This window comes from Oryctolagus cuniculus, chromosome 5, assembly GCF_964237555.1.
Source record: "Oryctolagus cuniculus chromosome 5, mOryCun1.1, whole genome shotgun sequence".
Lineage (NCBI taxonomy): Eukaryota > Metazoa > Chordata > Mammalia > Lagomorpha > Leporidae > Oryctolagus > Oryctolagus cuniculus.
Genome location: NC_091436.1, coordinates 43,727,290 through 43,747,814, shown reverse-complemented (window position 1 = coordinate 43,747,814; position 20,525 = coordinate 43,727,290). Strand labels below are relative to the sequence as shown.

Genomic DNA, 20,525 nt, shown 5'->3' with positions numbered 1-20,525 from the left:
AGTGTTGCTAAAATGAGAGTGTGTGGTAGTCATTTTTAAAGCAAAGATACTAGAAGTTTATGTTTAAATGACAGATACTGTGGAATGTCTTTGTACTCATCCTATTTTTGTCTTAGTTGTTCAACTAGATTTACATTTAAATAAACACTCATATTAAGCAGTGATTTTGTTTTATCATAAGGTCTTTTTTTTTTCAAATGATTTAACTAGACATTGCTATTCTCATTTTGTCCTGCACAGTTTACTTACTTGGTTAAAGGTTTTTTTTTTGTTTTTTTCTTTTGGAAATCAAATCCCATTCCAAGGATGATGGCTTACCTGTAAACACTGCAGATTCAGAAGTTCCAAGAGTGGTTCCCAAATTGTTGGATACAGTGACAACTTCTAAAGTAGTGATTTGGGATAATCAATATTTTTTCATGTATATAGTAGAACCCCTCTTATCTAACATCCATTCCAAACTTAGTTGCTTAATCGACACCAGCCCATTCCTGCTCTGAAGCGTACTGCCTAATGCCTGTAATGTGTTTCCTACTTTCAGCTCGTGTGGTCTTTGCTAGGTCTGTATACATCTGCCCCTACCAACTGAATTGTCCATTTTCTAAGAGTCAGTTAGGGTGTTCCTAGAGCCAATTATGGTGGTGTATTTGTTATAGCAATTGTGTAACCTGATTAAATGCTGATTAGGCCAGTGGATACAAGATTATTAATAAAGTTATGATCCATATAAAAACTAAATTTAATATTTTAGAAACACAGGATAAAGTGAGTTGTTACAAAGGACTCTCAGTTTGATGTGGGTTAGAGGAAAAGATACCACAATCTGGATTTCTGTACTCAGATTACTTGATGAATCTTGTAAATTCTGACATCATTTCATAGAAGCTAAAATTAGAAATCTTCATAAGTCTTGATTTTATATCAAAAGATTAATAAGTTAATATATTATTTAAAAAAATTAGCATTCACGTATGCTCATTCACACCCCAGCTGGATGCCTTTAACAAAACCAGGAGCCAGAAGCTTAATCTGGGTCCCTCTGATGGGCAGCAGGAACCCAATCATTTGAATCATCATTGCTGCCTCCCAGAGTCTGCCACAGCCAGCCATGAAACCTAGGCGCTCTGAAATGGGATAAAGTAATCTTAACCGCTAGGCTAAATGCCTGCCTTGAATATGCAATTTAAGTTAAATAAGGTATGGATGTTGGATGTAGTGGTTAATATATGGTTACTATACTGCTTGTGACACCTGTACTCCATACTAGAATGCTTGGGTTTAAGTCCTGACTTCACTTCTAATTCTAGCTTTCTGCTATTGCACACCCTGGAAAGCAGATGATAACTCAAGTACTTGGATTATTACCATCCACATGGGAGACTCTACTTGTGTTTTGAGCTCCTGGCTCTGGCCTGACCCTGCCCTGGCTGTTGTGGGCATTTGGGGATTAAACAGTGGTAGAATAGCTCTGTCTGCCTCTGTTTCTCTGCCTTTCAACTAACACTTTTAAAAAGTTTAAAAAGAATTTTAATGTGCTTATAAAACTTTTTTTAATTGTTTATTTGAAAGAGAGACAGATAAATTGGGAGATAGAACTTCCATCTGCTGGTTTACTACTCAAAGTCAGCAAAAAGGCTGGAGTCAGGAGCCAGAGCTGGGCATCAAACCCAAGCACTCAAGTGTGGGACATAGGCATCTCAGCCAATGTCTTAACTGCTAGGCTAAGCACTTGCCCCTACAAGGTATTTTAATTTTTTCCTGCTTTATTAACTTTTTCAGTTAGCTAAGTGTATTGGTCTATTTGGGCTTCCAAGAATACCACAGATTGGGTGGCTAAATTATTGGAAATTATTGTCTCACCGTTCTGGAACCTGGAAGTTCAGGATGCAGGTGCTGGCAGGGTGGGTTTCTGTGGGGCCTTTCTGCCTGAGTTGCATATCGTCCACCTTCTGGCTGTGATCTCACATGGCTTTTCCTCTGTGTAGCTGCCCTCCTGGTGTCTTTATTTTTTTGAGGACATCAGTCCCGTTGGATTAGGACCTCACCCATATTACCTTATTTCATCATAATTACCTCTTTAAAGGTCCTATCTCCAAATATAGACATGGTAGTGGTTGGGGCTTCAAAGTAGGAATTTTAGTGAAGGATACAAATCACTCTATAGCATTAACCATTGCCAATATTTATCTTGTGGAATAAAAGGCTTCTCTAATATGAGGGCACTTTTAAAAGTTCATGGAACTTGAATTAAAAGATGTTTATTATGGTATACAAAATTTTGAATCCATGCATAGTTTTTCATAATATGTATGTTTCATGAGCTTTTATAGGACCCTTCATGTGCATAGCTTTCAAAAATTTTTTGCTCTAAAATAAGTTTATCATTTAAAAATTTTAATATTAGATTTAATAATTTTTTATATATTCATTTCATATGTAAATATTGTATACATATTTTTTTAAAGATTTATTTATTTATGTTGAAAATTGGAATTAGAGAGAGAGAGATCTTCATCCACTGGTTCATTCCCCAAGTGACCACAATAGCCAGGGCTAGGCCAGGCTGAAGCCAGGAGTCAAGAGCTTCATCTGGATCTGCCATGTGGGTGCAGGCACCCAAGCACTTGGGCTATCTTCAACTGCCTTTGTAGGCACATTAGCAGGAAGTTGGATTGGAAGTGGAGAAGCCATTACTTAAACTAGCACCCATATAGGGTGCTGCCACTGCAGATGGTGGCTTAACCTGCTATGCCACACACTGACCATCTTTATCAAGTTTTTGAGGCACACTTGTATTAGAATATGCTTTTCTTCTCCTCCCAGGTCAGTAACTTTTCATATATACATTGTTTCCTGGTGTTTTTTGAGGGAAGTGATGCACTTGATAATTCAAAATGGTAATATTGTAGCTCTTAGAGATCATAGCATTTAATGTAATCGTTTGAATTCATAGTGGTCACAGTAACTAATATTTATATTATTACAGGAGTAATATTTGTAATAAAAATATTATCTTTATATTTTACAATTTAAATCTGGATATTAGAAAGTAAAGTAATGGCATCAGCATTCTTTATTGTGTGGCCCACGTAGTGTTTCAAAGAATTGGAAGGAAGAAGATACAAAAAAAGTTCTTTAATAACTAGTGGAGCTACATAATAAATTAGCCATTGCTATTTTAGTGGAAAAACTAAAAAATTAAGACCTACTGTGAACTAATTCCATATTTGTTTTCCCTTGAGTTTAATTTGTTTAAGAAAGCCTTGTATTTTTTTCCAGATTTATGTTTCTCTAAGCAAATTTGAAACTCAAGGAAAAGTAGGCTTTTGAGAATTTCAGTCCTATATTAAAATGATTAAAAAAAAGGCATTTAACTTGGGTATCCTAATTTTTGTCAGGTATTCTTTTATCACTTCCTTTATAAAGAATTTCAAATTCTTTGTTTTTTAAAGATTGATTTATTTGAAAGGCAAGAGTTACACACAGCAAGAGGGAGAAATAGAGGGATCTTCCCTCCATTGTTCACTCCTCAAATGGCCACAATGACCAGAGCTTGGCCAGTCCCTACTTCAGATTTTTTGAGAAAATAAGGAAAAGGGAACTAGCCTTGTGCCGCAGCAGGTTAAGGCACCACTTGCAAAGCCAGCATTCCATGGGGCCAGTTCAAGTTGTGACTGCTCTGCTTCTGATCCAGCTTCCTGGTAATGTGCTTGGGAAGGCGATGGACACATTAATATTAGATTTAATAATTTTTGATTTCATATTCAATTCATATGTAAATATTGTATACATATTGTATACAATACACATGTGGGAGACCAGGAGGGAGTCCTGGCTCCTGGCTCCTGGCTTTGGCCTGATCTAAATGTGGCTGTTGTGGAAATTTGGGAAATAAATTAATGCATAGATTTCTCTCTGTCTTTCCCTTTGTGTCACTCTTTCAACTAAATAAATGTTAAAAAAAAAAAAAGGCAAAAAGGAAAAGTCTAATGCTGTAGCTATTTTTTGAAATGGCCTTCATTCTCTAAGACCAAATTTAATCAGTGAGTTTTAACTAGGATAGAATTTACTATAACTGAAAATACTTTGTCATATTAAATTAATCTTGTTTGGTTTTTGATTAATTACTTCATTTCTACCTTCTGTTTGTATGGAGAAGGATGTGTATAATTGCAGCAAGATCCTAGTCTTTTATAATACAAGTGATGACATAAAATTGTCAAACAGTTCTCACAGGCATCTAACAAATTATTCACAGGCTTGTTCAGCATTGTTGACTTTGGCAATGAAAGACTATTAATTTTAGATTTTTGCACTTTAGCATACTCCTTTCATTTTTGATTTCTCACTTGTTAGGTTTAACTTCAGTATAACTTCTGGTCCATTGGATATGTTGTTATAAAATATTCTCCTTTCCCCCCTTTTAAAATGTAAACTTAAGTTACAACTAGCATGTCTAAAGAGTATGGATATCTTACAAAATAGTTTTTAGGCTTGCTTATTGTGCCTAAGTCCTAAAGAAGGAAGTTCTTGATTAGTGTGTTAAAATCATGAAATTGCCTGAGAGGAAGAGCCAGGTTTATTTCCTATTGATGGATTCTGAAAGTCAAGAGAATGAAAAGTAGTACTTAAAAAAATGTATTTATTTGAAAGTCAGACACAGAGAGCGAGACAGACAGAAGGAGAGAAATCTTAATCTGTTGGTTCACTCCCCATGTGGCCACAATGGCCAGGGCTGGACAAAGCCAAAACCAGGAGCTAGGAGCTTCATCTGAGTCTCTCCTGTGAGTATAGGGGCCCAAGTACTTTGGCCATCTGCCGCTGCTTTCCCAGGTGCCATTAGCAGAGAGCTGGATCGGAAGTGGAGCAGCCAGGACTTGAACTGGCTCCTATATGGGAAGCTAGGAACTACAAACGGCAGTCTAACCTGCTGTGCACTGGTCATTTAATTTTACTACCACTCATTTGTTCTCTCGACACATTAAATAGTTATATTGCTATATAGGATTGTGGTCACAGTGGTTATTCCTGTAAAATTCATTTTCTCATAAAATTCCTAAGATAGGAACTGGCGTTATGGTGTAGTCCATAAAGCTGCAGTCTGTGATGCTGGCATCCCACATAGGCACTGTTTGAGTCCTGGCTGGTCCACTTCCTATCCAGCTCCCTGCTAATGGCTTGGGAAAAACAGTGGAAGATAGCCCAATTGTTTGGGACCCTGCTACCCATGTGGGAGAGCCAGAAGAAGCTCCTGGCTCCTGGCTTCAGCTAGGCCCTGCCCTGGCTATTGCAGCCACTTTGGGGAATAAATCAGCAGATGGAAGATCTCTCCGTCTCTCCCTTTCTCTGTAACACTGACTTTCAAACAAACAAATAAACTTTAAAAAGCATAGTAAAGTAAAATTCCTAGGATAAAAATGCTGATCTCCAGGATTGTTCAGAGCAGATCAGACTATGAGATTAATAGTTATGTCTTCAATGAAAGTCACCTAACACAACCTTTTCTACCAGAATCTCCTTGAACAGATGAGAATATACCCCAAGTAACCCTTCTCAAGATTTCCTTGAAATTTTTCAAAAATATTCATGTAATATAGTCTGTTCTATAATAGATAATATTTTAAATATAAAAAATTTATTTAAATTAGCATTGCATCAAATGAACCACCATGTACCCTATTTTATGCCCTTTTAAAAAAAGAGTTACTGGCCGGTGCCACAGCTCACTAGGCTAATCCTCCGCCTGCGGCACCAGCACCCCAGGTTCTAGACCTGGTCGGGGCACCGGATTCTGTCCCGGTTGCTCCTCTTCCAGTCCAGCTCTCTGCTGTGGCCCAGGAAGGCAGTGGAGGATTGCCCAAGTGCTTGGGCCCTGCACCCGCATGGGAGACCAGGAGGAAGCCATAGCAGCCATTTATGGGGTGAACCAATGGAAGGAAGACCTTTCTCTCTCTCTCTCTCACTGTCTAACTCTGCCTGTCAAAAAAAAAAAAAAAAAAAAAAGAAGAAAAAAGAAAAAAAAAAAGGAGTCACTTATCTAGTAATTTGAAAGGCAGAGTGACACAGAGAGAGAGAGATCTTCCATTCACTGACTCATTCCCCAAATGGTCACAACAGCCAGAGCTGGACCAGGCTGAAACCAGGTGTCAGGAACTTCATCCTGGTCTCCCACTTGCTTGGGCTATCATCTTCTGCTGTCTCAGCTGTCTCAGGTACATTAGCAGAAAGCTAGATTAGAAGTGTTACAGCCGAGACTCCCGCTGGTGTTCTCATATGGGATGCTGGTGTCACAGCACCCCACTGCACCACAGTGCCAATCCGTCTTCCATGACTTCTGTACCTGATGTGCTATCACAAATTTCTAGTAATTTATGAAGTACTAAGTATAGGTAAGTTTAGTTCTGGATATCGTATGGATTTTAACTTAGACTGAAGTTATACTACTGTATAAATCAGTTGTCATTTTATAGTAGAGCTGGTTTAATGAGGGGCTATTGGAAGGTCACAGTGGCAAGTGATGAAAGTTTACTTTTTTTTTTTTTTTGCTTTTTTTTTGGATTGAGTGAAAGAGTCTAGTACATGAGGCAGATGAATTCAGTGATCAGAATGGTATGTGCCCCGAATTGAGGGTTTTGACTCAAGGAAGCTGAAAAGGGAGAAGGAACCATTAACACTATAACAATATTTTTTAAATGAGGAAGGGAGAGAATCTACCCTGGGGTCACCTGAGAACAGACTTGTGGATGCCTTGAAGTTGAAGAAACTAAGTCTTCATTCTATGCAGTTTACATATTAGAGTGATATTATAGGGGCCAGCACCGTGACGCAGTGGGTTAATCCTCTGCCTGCAGCGCTGGCATCCCTTATGGGTGCCAGTTCTAGTCCTGGCTGCTCCTCTTCCAATCCGGCTCTCTGCTGTGGCCTGGGAAAGTGGTAGAGGATGGCCCAAGTCATTGGGCCCCTGCACCCGTATGGGAGACCAGGAAGAAGCTCCTGGCTCCTGGCTTCGGATTGGTGCAGCTCCGGCCGTTGCGGCCATTTGGGGAGTAAACCATTGGATGGAAGACCTCTCTTTCTGTCTCTCCCTCTCACTGTCTGTAACTCTACCTCTCAAATAAATAAAGAAAAATAAAATCTTAAAAAAAAAAAGAATGATATTACCATTGCTCATTATAAACTGTGCTGTTGTGTTAGCATAATGTGTGTGACTATTTTCATTATGCATTAATTTTTTCTCAGGATTGACAATGTTAGCTGTATTTTTTATTGACAAATTAAACATGCTTCTTCCTGGTTAATTTTTTCCTTCTGAAATATTCTGTGATAGTTGCCTATCTGTTGTTAGTAATGTGGATTTTGCTTTTGATTAGTCCTATGAAAGATTAGATAGACATACCCTTTGCTAGGATATAGATGATACATCATTTATTGATTGGAAAAATAAGGATGACACTAAGTAAGGATGTGCTATGGTAATTGGACATAAACTCAGTCAGGATCTTAACATTAACAAATATTCATTATTGTCAAAATGTGGCACAAGAGAGGAGGGGAGAGAGAGAGAAACATTTAAAGCAATCATTTAGCAAAGGAAGTCAAATGGAAAGAAATTTGCGTTATATTTTAGTTTGAGGTGTTTGGAAAAACCTTCTAGAAGTAGATACTCTAAATGAATTTGCTTTTGCTGCTAATGGGACTTTGTCTTGAGTTTTAACGTTGGAGGATCATCATTTCACTTTTTTTTTTTTTTTAAGTCTGCAACTAAATTATTTGCCAAACTGGATTTTTTTTTTCTTTTGTTAAGTTTGTTCTGTCTCAATGGTTGTAAATAATTGTTTCTGGTATACCAAGAAGAAGCAAAAGTCTGTTCTTCACCAGTTCCAGGAAAGGCAATCAATGAAGATATCTGAATCCTGCAACTCAGGTTGCACTGTTTTATTTGTAGGAATGAACAGTTAATTGAAGGCAGAGAGAGCATATGGTCTAGCTCTAATGCTCATGTTTTCGAGCTATGACAGTAAAACAGTCTTTAAAATACTAGTGTGATAGAATCTTAGGTATAGATCAGTTGCAAAGTGCAAATAAGATTCAGGGATCCCAAGGTATGAATGGTTTAGGGAAATGGAAAGTCTCTAGGCAGAGTCAATATCATCCTCTGGTGCTTCTTTTATAATTCTTACATGAGTGACAGATTTCCTGCTTTGTACTTTTAAGATTATTTTTCTTGATCTAATATATGGTTATGTAACTTTAGAATTATCTTTCTAGTGTTTTTCAAGTTTGAAACATGAGCTTGTATCCACTTTTCATTCTGTGACATGCCAAAACTTCAACCCTGAGTTTTTCGTCTTATTTTTTGACTTAAACATAAACATACCATTTAATGAATAATTATAAAGTGAATATCTATGTAGTCATTACATCAAGGTGAAGATTACAGAGTACTGCAGCATACTGTTTGCTCACAAACACCTCCCTTTGCAGGTGTAGCCACCATTCTGATATCTTTTAAAAGTTTTTATTTATTTGAAAGCCTGAGAGACAGAGACAGAGATATTCTGTCTGCTGGTTTACTCCTCAAATGCCCACAGCAAAAGCCCAAGCCTGAAACTCCATCTGGGTTTCCCACATGGGTGGCCAAGACCCAAGTACTCAGAGCGTCATCTACTGCCTCTCAGGATGTGTGTTAACAGGAATTTGCTTTCCTTTGTAATATTACCACTGGTAAATTCATCCCTAAGCAAAATAGTTTTAGCTTTGTTTGATCTTTATATAAATATAAATGTATATGCATTTTTATTTTTCTTCTAATGAATTGTAGAGATTTAAAAAACTTACCTAAGAGAGGAATGGTCTCCAAATTGAAGTGAAAGAGTATACACTTGCTTGTACATGTCTTAGTCTATTACTCCTCTTTTGTTGCTTAAGTGAGATTCTTCTTAATTTCAATTAAATAATACAATATCAAGTAAATTATTAAATTTTTATATTGTGTATTCTTGTAATACTTGAGATTAAGTTCTGAATTTTATATGGATTTTGGTAGATAGCATGTAAAAAGTGCTAATTCCTACGTATCATAGTGATATGTGTAAATATCCACAGTGTCCTTTTTATAATTAGGAAGAAATTATGTGCTGAGTGCTAGATGTCAAAGTTCAACTGTTAATTGTCACTCATTGAGAACTCTAGATATTAAGATTTAAATATATGTTAAAATATCTTCATAGACTTTTAGGCAACTTAGTATTTTCACAGTAATGAAATATTTTTTAAAGAATAGATTATATGTAAAGATGTGATTTAAAGGTAAAGATTTCCCACTTTGCCTTATTCCTACTAATAATACCAGAGGTTTCTCTTAACAGTATTGGATGCCAGACTTTTGACCTGCTTGTCCTTGGTTTGGAAATGGCCTAGTGCTGTTTATAGTTGTATAACTTTAGCACAAGTGGTTTCTATAGCTACTGTCCAGTACCAGATGCAGAACAGTGGGAAGCTTTGATAAGGAGAGCAGGATTTTTAAACAAAAGCCGGACATGGATAATTACCCTGCAGCTGAACTGAGGCCTTTCTATTCAGCACTGTCATTCACGTTTCATTTCACTCTCTGCTGATTACAAGAAAGCAGATCAGCTGCTGTTTTTCTCTTCCATCTCTTTGCCTTCTTCCTCACACCTTATTTAGGAATACATATCGTAGCTTTAATCTGTTCTGTGAATCTAAATGTCTTTCCTAACAAAATTAGATGAGCACCACCAGGTTGGTGGCTTTCACCATGGTGACAGCATCAAGGTTTTCACTTATCGTAGGTTAAGTTTCACAAACCATTTGTATTCAAGTGTTTGCAATGAAACTGCTGTTTTATATAAACTGCTGTCACTTGGAGAATATAAATGACTTAAGGTTAATACTAGAGAGGTGGAAGAAATCATTATCTCATTATCAGGAACTGTCAGTGAGTAAAAGGACGACTTAAACCCAACCTGTAATTAAAATAGAAGCCATTTGGTGTGCTGCTGCATGACTGCGGAGTTCTGCAACTGCAGGCCCTGGGAAGGGGAGATCTCTTATTTGTGAAGGACGGTCATTTTATAAATTGGTGATGAGCCTTAGGTAGTTTCTCTGAAGTTTTGGGGGTTCCATAACGTTAGCTTCTGGCATCCATAAAGGATGCCACGGAAGCATTTTGGCTTTAGTCTAAGCATGGTAGGGGCTGGCGTGAAAGATGAGGCTTTAGGGTTAAGCAAGTACCTGAGGACTGCTGTTACCTCCGGGAGAGGGTTGTGTGTTTTTCCTGAGAGTGAATAAATGAATGTAGGAATTTAAGGACAGGTGAGACTTTGGAAAAGCTACTCTAAAAAAAGGAGAACAACGTCATTTACATTTACGTTCACGTACTTTTCTTAGTTCAATGTACTTTCCTCCCTCCCTGACTTCATTGCATATTCCCTAAGGGGAAAGCCATGACTTTCATCATTCATTGTGTGTTATTGGCACCATTTGTGCCCAGTGTTGGGCTATGCAGTCTAATAAGGCTAAGTCCTTATCCTGAGCAAACTTGGACATCAGGAGAGAGGGGCACGGGAGCCATTCCAGCAGTATGTCATGTTCTGCAGTAATCTTTGGTGTTGGGTGGGCAGGAGAGCACCTGCCTGAGGAGGTGGTCCTGTGGTAGGGAAGATACCATCCTACACTGGTTGCAGTGCCCGTGGGGAACCTGCGGAACTTCTGCATGACTGGAGCACCGAGCGGCCTCCTGACAGTCACCCTTTCTTCCCTTCGGAGGGGAATTTGAGTTGTGGGAAGATCACCTGTGACACTAGTGAGGAGATTCCTGGCATGGCCATGAAAAGATGGTGAGGCCATAAGCCAAGGAAGGCAGAATGGGAGATGGTGGAGATAGGACGGAACTGAGAGTTTTGAGGGCAGGCCTGGGTGACTTACGGGTAGTTGGATTGAGGGAGACAAGAGTTAAAGCAAACTTTTCAGAAGTCTGGCCCGGGACAGCGGCACGGACGGTAGTTTTGGTGCAGTGCTCCTTTCCTGGGCTCTGCAGAGCTCTTCCAACTGGTTTCCCTGGGTTTGCATTTCTACCTCTATCCCACTTCCTGCACAGTGCCGAGAGTATCTGTCAGAACCCAACGAGATAGTGAAACTCATGCAGATCTCACAAGTGACTTCCTGTGGAATTAGAATAAAGGTCAGAGTCCTTCACATAGCCTGCAGGCCAGCCCGGCTTGCCCCTGGCCCCGCTCCAGTTTCCCTTTGTGCCGCCCTCCCCTTGGCTCACTGAGCCTTCAGCACGTGCACCTTCTTTCAGGTCCCAGGATGGACTCGCCTCTGTTCAGTCTTAGGTCACACGTGTTTCCTCTCCCTGGAACATTTCTTGCCCGCCCTTTCTGTGCCTGTTGAACTCAACCTCTCGGTCTCAGATGAAGGCTGCTTCCTTGGGGAAGCTGGCTTTCCCTGCAGCTCATCTCCATAGGTAGCTCCTTCAGGTCTCCCCGTGTCTCATCATGGCTTACATGTTTGTGCTCGGGTGGTCTCATGTCTGTCTCCCCACCAGTGCTCTGGCTGTTGAATTCACAGACCTTGACTCTTGCTTACCACTCAATAAATATTTATGGAATGAATATTAACTGTTCAGTGATTATTTGGGGCCCTCCTAGAGTGAAAAGTTACATAGTTATATTCAACAGTGTTTAAATCATCCCTTTGAAGGCAGAGAAAGAACAGATAGTTATAGCTAGCCAAAAGTTTTGTACAAAGATACACTGAATTTTGTCATTACTCTGCCATTACTCTTCAAAAATCAGTGCAATAAGAACATTTCAATCCTCTGATCCCTACGCCTCATTCCTCGTGAGAAGCAAACCAAAACTACCACTGAATCGACCTACTGGTGAAAATTAAGATACCTTCCCTTTATTTGAGTGGTAGGTGCGAGAAGAGAATGGTAGATTTCTAGTAGGCAGGAATTAGGAAGGGAATTTTAACTGAGTGGCATTCTCAGGGAAGAATCTGTGAAGTCTGAGCAGTTTGTGAGGCTCAGTTTGAGAAACTCAAACACATTGTCGTGGTAATAATCCAGAGAATCAATACTTGTATCCACAGTGTTGGTTTCAAATGTTACTGTGGAACATAACAGTTTTGTTTCTTTTCTTGAGAACTTATTACACTTTAGAGTACAATTTGTATATACTTTTTCTTTGTTGTCGGGCAGAATAATTTTGTAGGGCTAGCTGGCACAGATGATAGGAACACACCTTGGGATCACAAAGATGAATTCATATTTGTATGTTACCATCTCGTTCTTGCAAAATGAAACGGTGTGAATAAATGCTAATGCTCCTGCGCCCCGAGGAGGCAGGCCATGCTCATCAGGTTGGGCTGTATGACTCTAGAACTTACAAACAGCTGGGGAAACAGAGCACTCCTGACTGGCATAAGTGTGGTCTGCTGTGTCCAACAGTGTGCATCCACTTGAGAAGATACTAGAAAGAAGTTGCTTGATTCAGCCAGCAGAGGGTAGTATACACATAAAAGTAGACTTCTGATTTGCAAGGCTTTCTTAGGTTTCCTTGGCAAGTGTGTTAAAATTCCCCAGTGGTTTATGCTTAGAATTAGTACTGATAGGACAGGAAACTGGTTGGGTGTGACAGTGGTTAAAAGGGTTCTGTCTAGAAGTTTAGATCTGAAATACGTGCTACTGTAACGTTGCTCTTCAACAAGGAACGTCCTCTAAATGTCAAACTCCATTTTGTATGACCCATTAATCTATATGGGAAATTAACTCTCTAGCCATTGTTTTGTGTAATTTCTACTTAAAAAAAAAAAAAGGGAGAGAAGTATAGTGGAAACTGCACAAGCTCTGAAATCTGATTTAGGCTATGATTTTGGCAGTGCTACTTGCTAGCTGCATGACCTCTGTAAAGTCACTTAAACTCTTCTAGCCTCATTTCCCTATCTACAAAATTTAGATGATAATCTGCATACAATTAAATAATTATATGAAACACATATCTAATTCCTTTTTTGAATTAGAACTTGCATATTTCTTTTAATACTTGCAGTTGCTAATTGTCTTTTTTTTTAAAAAAGATTTATTTATTTATTTGAAAGTCACAGTTACACAGAGAGAGAGAGAGAGAGAGAGAGAGAGGTAGAGGTATTCCATCCTCTGGTTCACTCCCCAGTTGGCCGCAACGGCCGGAGCTGCGCCGATCCAAAACCAGGAGCCAGGAGCCTCTTCCAGGTCTCCCACATTGGTGTAGGGGCCCAAGGACTTTGGCCATCTTCTACTGCTTTCCTAGGCCATAGCAGAGAGCTGGATTGGAAGTAGAGCAACTGGGTCTCGAACTGGTACCCATATGGGATGCTGGCACTGCAGCTGGCAGCTTTACCCGCAATACTTATTAAGTGTTAGATTTGGATGATGTATATTAACATTAAGAAGTCATTTGTGGGGCTGGTGCTGTGGCACAGCGGGTGAAAGCCCTAACCTGAAGTGCCAGCATCCCATACGGGCACTGGTTCTAGTCCCAGCTGGTCCTCTTCCGATCCAGCTCTCTGCTGTGGCCTGGGAAAACAGTGGAAGATGGTCCAAGTCCTTGGGCCCCTGTACCCACATGGGAGACCCAGAAGAAGCTCCTGGCTCCTGGCTTCAGATAGGCACAGCTCCGGCCATTGTGGCTGTCTGGGAAGTGAACCGGTGGATGGAAGACCTCTCTCTCTGTCTCTGTCTCTCTCTGTAACTCTGTCTTTCAAATAAATAAAATAAATCTTTTTTTTTTTTTTTAAAGAAGCCATTTGTGACATGCAGACATTTTCCTAAAGGAGCAATCTTGATTTCTTGTTTTAAAAAAATGATGATAAAAGTAGATTAATCAACAGTCATAATAGATTTTATTCACATCTCCTTTATTACTACCAATAGTTAGGAAATTTGGGAAAGGTGATCTGTAACCCTTTTGCACTGATTTTTTGTTTTGGCATTGCCTAATTTTTTTGAATATTTTTATTTTCCATCAGGTACTTCTTGCTAACTAAAAAAGGGCAAGAATCTCAAGTTTCATAATACACAGATGGTATGATTGATAGTGATAGATAAATTAGAAGATGTTGGAGAAACCAGAAGTCATGCTGGGGAAGCTTGAGCTAGTGAGGGAGGTCAAAGATGGTGTTGCTTGAAGTTGCTCTTCTCCCTGTAAGTAAACACTTTAGCCTTGGAGATACTGAGTTGAAAAAAACCTGCAGATATTCCTGGTTGAGATGGGCAGGGAATGTGAATGGAGAAGAGTCAGGATGAGGTGATGAAAAATATGTGGAGTTGAATATCATCATCTCAAGTGTGAGCCCTGGTAAACTAAACTAAAGATAGGATGAAAGAGAGGTAGAGAGAAAAGAGAAACAAGTTGAGCTTGTTGTTTTCATAACACTGAGATAACGAGTTCTGAATCCCGCATATATGTAGAGTAAATTTCATGTGGACTGAGTGTATTTTAGAAATGAATTGTTCATGAGTATATGGTGTTTATATGTGTGGTGCTACGTATAAGGTGATGTGTGTTAGACCACAGATTACTGGATGCTTCATGAGGAACGTTTTGTGAACTGTGGTTTTTCCACTTAAATGATGCTTGTAGTCAAGGGCCCTGGAGTGTCTGGCTTACCCTGAAGCAGGGCTAGTGCTGCAGGTAGTTGGAAAGGCTGTTGCCAGATCCCTGGTTGCACAATGGACTGGGAGCATTTGGGTTTAGCAGGAGCTTCTGTTAACAATGTTCTGTTTCACAGTCAGGTCAGTCTGTCTTATGAAAGACAGCATTCCAGCATAGGACCCCAACACATACCTCATACTGATTCTGCTCTACTTCCTGGGAAATAAAGAATATAGGATTTTGTACCCACCCCCACTCCTCCTGAGGTTGCATTTCCAAGGTTAATGGTTTTCTCCAATATTTCCAGGAGTACTTGTGTCTGGTGCTGTGTCTACAGAGCCCACAGTATGCTTAGGGCTTGTTTTGCATGTATTATGTTCTTATGGAATCTTTTGTTCTAAACTGTTGAGATAAAGAATGCCATGGGTGTTTTCCCTTCCCTCCCTTCCTCTCCTTTCAAAAGGCAGAATGACATGGGCAAAAAGAAGAAAGAGAGGCAGAGAGAGGGAGAGAAAGAGAGAGAGGTCTTTTATTTAATGGTATACTTCTCAAATGGCCACTCTCTGCCATGTTGAAGCCAGGAACCCCAGAACTCCATGTAGGTCTCCCATGTGGGTGGAATCACACATTTCCATTGGACCATGTCTTCCTTAGCTCTGGGGTACAACATGAAGTTACCCACAGTGCATCTTGATGGGGAGGTTGATCCTGTAGGCCCTAAAGGAGCCATGGGTCGAACTGAGAACAGACAGGCAGAGGTGGGAAAGACTTTGTTCCCTGACAGTATTCTAGTTTCTCTCATTCAGGAGAGGTAAGAAAGATGTCATTCAGCCAACTGATGTGTAATTGAATCCAACTCCCAGATGTTAAGGGAAAAGTCGAACACTGGGGAAATTTTGAACTCAGTTGGACTTCAGCCATGGGACTGGCATTTTAAATTTGCATTTTAGTAAATTTAGTTTGGTTTTAATATGGAGAACAGATTGGAGAAGGGACCACTGAAGGCAGGGCGACTGGCATTTAGGGAAAGAAGAGGAGAGATGAGGAAAACCTGAACTAAAGTTTTGAAATTGTAGGTTCAGAGAAGTGGCCTTGAGATACTCAGTTCTGATCAGATGTGAGAAGAGGGACTGGATCCAGGTTCTGATTTTGGTAACTGGGTGAAGATGCAGAAACGATGAGGAAAAATACAGCAGCAGGGGACATGACTGCCTGTGGATATAGCTTCAGAATATAAAACAGTTCTGTTACTAACCTCACCCAGCTGGACAAATCTTCTCGTGATCTTATTTGACATAGAACTCAGTTCAGAATTAATACCCGGAGTTGCTGATGGAAGGTCCCTTCCTTTCCTGTGCCCTCAGTCAGACTTTTGATAAGCATTGAAATGAGTAAGTCAAGGGTAAATGGGAGAACATTGTTCTGTATTGCTGTTGTCTTGGAAATAGTCCTCCTAGGGTTATTAGTCAGTCTCCTTGGCATCCCTGTGGCTCCTGTATCTCCTCCTGATATGAAAACTCTATGTCACTGAAATAGATCCTCTTAGTTAATAGAACTAAGTTAATAGTGCTTCAGATCCAGTTCTTTCTTAGTAGGCAATTCAGCCCTCAAGTCTTAATGCAACCTGTTCATTCTAAGAGCTCCTTAAGTTGAGGAAGTTAGTCCTGAAGAAAGCCTCTTTGGATTGTAGTAAAGAACACAGTCCTGAAGTCACACAGCCATGTGTCCAAACCCAGCCCTGCCATGTACCAGCTGTGTTATCTTGGGCCTCTTCTCTTCAATGATGCCTTATCTGTAACATGGTAATAATAGTGTGTTTATTACTTAGAGCTGATGACTTTTATTCGATAAAGTGTATAAAGTGTTTAGTATAGTTTTTGGCACATAAGAAACATCCAGCAAATACTAACATTCATTTAGTATTCTTTAGTTGCGTCTAGCCTGAAGTTAGTAACCATTGGCATGTTTTCAAATGCTTGAAGAAATTTGAACTATATTGTAGTTATTGCCATAAAATGAATTTGGGAATTTTTAAATATTTTTAATCATTTATATATTTGTATATTTTTAAAAAATACATGTGCAAAATAGATTCTAAGTAAAAAGAGCCAACAGCTGGAGGGGAGGGGGCGGGATCAGCCAATCTTGTCTCTTTGCTGTGTTGTGGTTCTGGGTTATCTGAGCGACTGCCTCGGAAATGAAGGTACGGTGCTGCAGAGGTCAAGGTGCCCGCTGACCTTGGGTCGCATCTGCTTGGTTTTCCTTCTCTTCTCATTGCCATGCTCTCCAGGCTGTCTTTGGTGAGGAGGACCTAGTGGAATGGTGGTCTACGAACCGGATGCGTATTCTGTCTCACTGGTCCACCTGGTTCTCCTGCACCAGGGCCATCAGCGTCTTCCATCCCTTCACCCTGCAGGGGAGGGCGGGAATACGGCGGTGTAGGCTCATGGGGTCCCGACACATGCAGTCAGGCCAGCATACTTGGTCCTGGCCTATGGGGGCACGCTCTGAAGGGCTCCCTTGTTCTTTTCCCCACTTGGCACTGTTCCAGTAATTCTGGTCATTGCATGGAGGGTCCCTACGGCACAGACAGCGTCTGGGATGGATATGTTTGCTGCATATGTACTGCCTTGCCTGGAGCTCCTGCAGCACGTGTAGCGCTGGCTGTCTGTGTGACCTGTTCTGTGACATCACACTCTGCAGTCTCTCCATCTCCTAATGGGATTATTCTTGTTTATGCAGGCTGGTGTACAAGCAGGTCTTCCTTGCTGTCATGCCTGTTGATGAAGCCATATCCATTTCTTTATTTTTTTTTTTTATTTATTTTGAAATGTAGTTACAGAGAGAGAGAGAAAGAGACAGGAAGAGACAGAGAAAGATATCTGCTGGTTCAGTCCCCAAATGGCCACAACAGTCGAGGCTGGGTAAATCCGAAGCCAAGAGCCAGGAGCTTCTTTTGGTCACCCACGTGTGTGCAGGGGCCCAAGCAGTTGAACCATCTTCCACTGCTTTTCCAGGCGTATTAGTAGGGAGCTGGGTCAGAAGTGGAGCAGCTGGAACTCAAACCAGCACCTATATAGGATGCCAGCACTACAGGTGGTGGCTTTACCCACAATGCTAGCCTACATATCTGTTTCTTACGTTGGGTCATTTTACTGTTCCCAGAACTTTTGGTTGTGATGACCTTTTTGTCCCTGCCGACCGGCCTCGCCAATGTGAGGCCACCTGGGCCACCGATCCGTGTGCCACAGCCAGTGGTGCAGGGTGTGGTTTTGGTGTTGCTGAGGGTGGGGTCATCTGCTGAGTCTGGGCCCCACTGCTTGTGGTTGCGGTGTTGGTGACTGGGGCCGGCCGGGCAGCTACCGTTCCTCCTGGGGTGTGATGGTAACCAGGCTGGCGGTGGTTGTGGGGCTGCTCAGGACTGTCTAGTGCCTACATTCTGCTCCTGCTGCTGATCAAACTCAAGCTTCAGATTTTCTGACTGAATCTCCATATCTGTTTGCAAGATCACATTAATCCTTGCATAGCTGGATATGAGTTAAAGAAGTACTTGGAAAACGAGATCATATATCTAGTTAGATATTTTTGTACACCATTTGGAATGGCTAATAAATTTGGGTGACAAACTGATGTTTCAGTAATTCCAGCCTGTCCTTCAAATTTCTGATGCAAAATGTGTTTGCCATTCTAGCCCAGGTGATGTTACCAATGTCCCGTAAGTGTCAGTCTGAGCATTAGTCGGTGTTTGCCTGTGAAGCCTCAAAGTATGGATGGCAGTCTCATGTTTGGCTTGTATCTTCATCTACCGTGGTTATATAAAGTTGCCAGAATTGTTTATTAACTGAGTATGACTATAACCCCTAACGAGCTTTATGTGTCTCTGTGGCCTGATAGAAATGCATTGATTTGATTGTAGACACCTTTTTCTTGAGTAGACGCTTCCCTGCTTGGTAATTCTTACCCACAGCCACGGAGGATTTTAGTGGTGCTGAGCTAGGAATCAGAAGAAAGTTGTGATCTTGCCTGTGTTATCTTGGCCTGATTCTCTTTGCCCTCTCTGGTTGGTAAAAATACTTGCCTTGTGTGCAGAGGGTTATTGGAGGGATTGACCAAGGTGAAGACACTTTGAGCATCCACACTTGTTGCAGATGAAAAGTGATGGTGCAGTTCCAGTTCAAATAATAACAGATGTGCATCGCCGGTGAGATTTTTCTAAGAGTAGCTTGCTTGCTAACTTAAGAAATAATTTATATAGCTTTTTTGTTTTGTATTTTCCAACCTTCCAGAACCGGGACCAGTATTCACAACTGCGAAGTGATCATTTTCTGCTCTACCAAGGCCATAATTCCTTCCGTGAGAAATATTTCAGTGGAGTGACAAAAAGAATTGCCAAGGAAGAAAAACCCAGCCAGGAGTGAACATTAAGATTTTGAAAGACATCTGGATGTGAACTTTCATGTGGGATCCAGAAAACCTGTACTATTTTAAAACTTTATGGTGTATATATAAATGCTACAAAGTAAGCAGATCCTTGGAAATTGTTGTTTTAGAGGCTATTTTGTTGTATGCAATGTAATATCTTTTGAACTTTAATTTATATTTATACTTTTAAGTATTAATGGGGTTGTATTCAAAATTGTTATATTTTTTACAATTTATAGAGGGAACTAATATTGACTTTTTACACATATCAACCAGATGTCAAGGCAAGTAGTAATGGTTAAGAATTTATTCAGGGGCTGGCGCTGAGGCATAGTGAATAAAGCCGCCACCTGCAGTGCCGGCATCCCATATGGATACTGGTTTGAGTCCCAGCGGCTCTATTTCTATCCATCCCTCTGTTATGATGATGATCCATGTCCTTGGGTCCCTGCATCCATGTGGGAGACCTGGAGTGAATCAGTGGATGGAAGACCCACCCCCCCTCTGAAACTCTCTTTCAAATAAATAAATAAATCTTAAGAAAAAAATTTATTCATTAAGTAAGTGAATTTGGGTTTTTACTGTAACTGATTTTTGTTGTCAATAATAAACCTTTTGAGAATTTCTAAAATCATGTAGTATTCGATACTTTTTGCGGGGATATGATGAGAGGCATGAGTTTTTATTTGTAAATTCCAGACAGTAAGTACCAGCAGTGACAATAGTGATGTTGAAAGAGGCAAGGGCCTGACAACCGAGAAGACTCCAGATTCCTCCAGGCCTGTCCGCATCTGAGGCTCGTCTGTACCTTGGATTTGCTCCTGCATTCCTCAGCCTTGATCGTGGGTCAAGTTAACTACCCACAAGTTTTGGTTTAGAAAGTAACTGATAGTTAAAAGTGGTAACAACAACACAAGTCCCTGATGGTTCCCTAATGGTATTAGGCCTAATCAGTGCTCTTTGAAATAGAAGCTTTATTTTTCCTCAAGTAGAAAGTTTGCTGAGTCCACATCATGTCCATCATGAAAATATCTTGTTTGAAAACCACTCTACCCATTAATTCAGGATGCTAATAGCTTTCCTGCCTTCGGTGGTCAAATGTACCTCAGCAGGGCAGCAGTAAGTGGACCCTCTCTCTTTAACCAGAGACCATTTTTATTTATGTTATTAGTATTATTTTAATGTTACTACTGACTTTTATGAACTCACAATATTAACTTGCACACCTTGGGAGCTCAAAAGACGTGGAGGTCAGGCGTTTTGCTTCTTTTTCTCCCCTTTCCTTGTCTTGCAGCTCTGGATTGCAGCAGCAGATCTCAGACATTTCCGTGATTGTTTTGTTTGGGTTTCTGGATGTGATTTGTGGCACACTGGGGAAAATCTAAAAGTATTCAAGGATGACTTGTTTTCAGTATTTCTCTTATAAACCAACTTACTTAAAAT

General features: G+C 40.4%; 1 protein-coding gene and 1 long non-coding RNA gene across 7 annotated transcripts in view; one reads left to right on the top strand and one right to left on the bottom strand.

Moving 5' to 3' along the window:
- LOC138849594 (uncharacterized) overlaps positions 1 to 2,005 on the bottom strand; it is a 40,648-nt gene extending 38,643 nt beyond the window's left edge. The window contains exon 1 of the long non-coding RNA XR_011388536.1: positions 1,861 to 2,005. This is a non-coding gene — a long non-coding RNA (uncharacterized lncRNA). The remainder of the gene's footprint in view (positions 1 to 1,860) is intronic.
- LOC100338244 (tRNA (guanine(10)-N2)-methyltransferase homolog) overlaps positions 1 to 19,713 on the top strand; it is a 93,329-nt gene extending 73,616 nt beyond the window's left edge. For all 6 annotated transcript variants that reach the window (XM_051854366.2, XM_051854365.2, XM_051854363.2 and 3 more), the window contains one exon: positions 18,947 to 19,713. In XM_051854366.2, the coding sequence (XP_051710326.1) occupies positions 18,947 to 19,078 (132 nt within the window). In that variant the 3' untranslated portion in view covers positions 19,079 to 19,713. The remainder of the gene's footprint in view (positions 1 to 18,946) is intronic.
- The last annotated feature ends 812 nt before the right edge of the window (positions 19,714 to 20,525 follow it).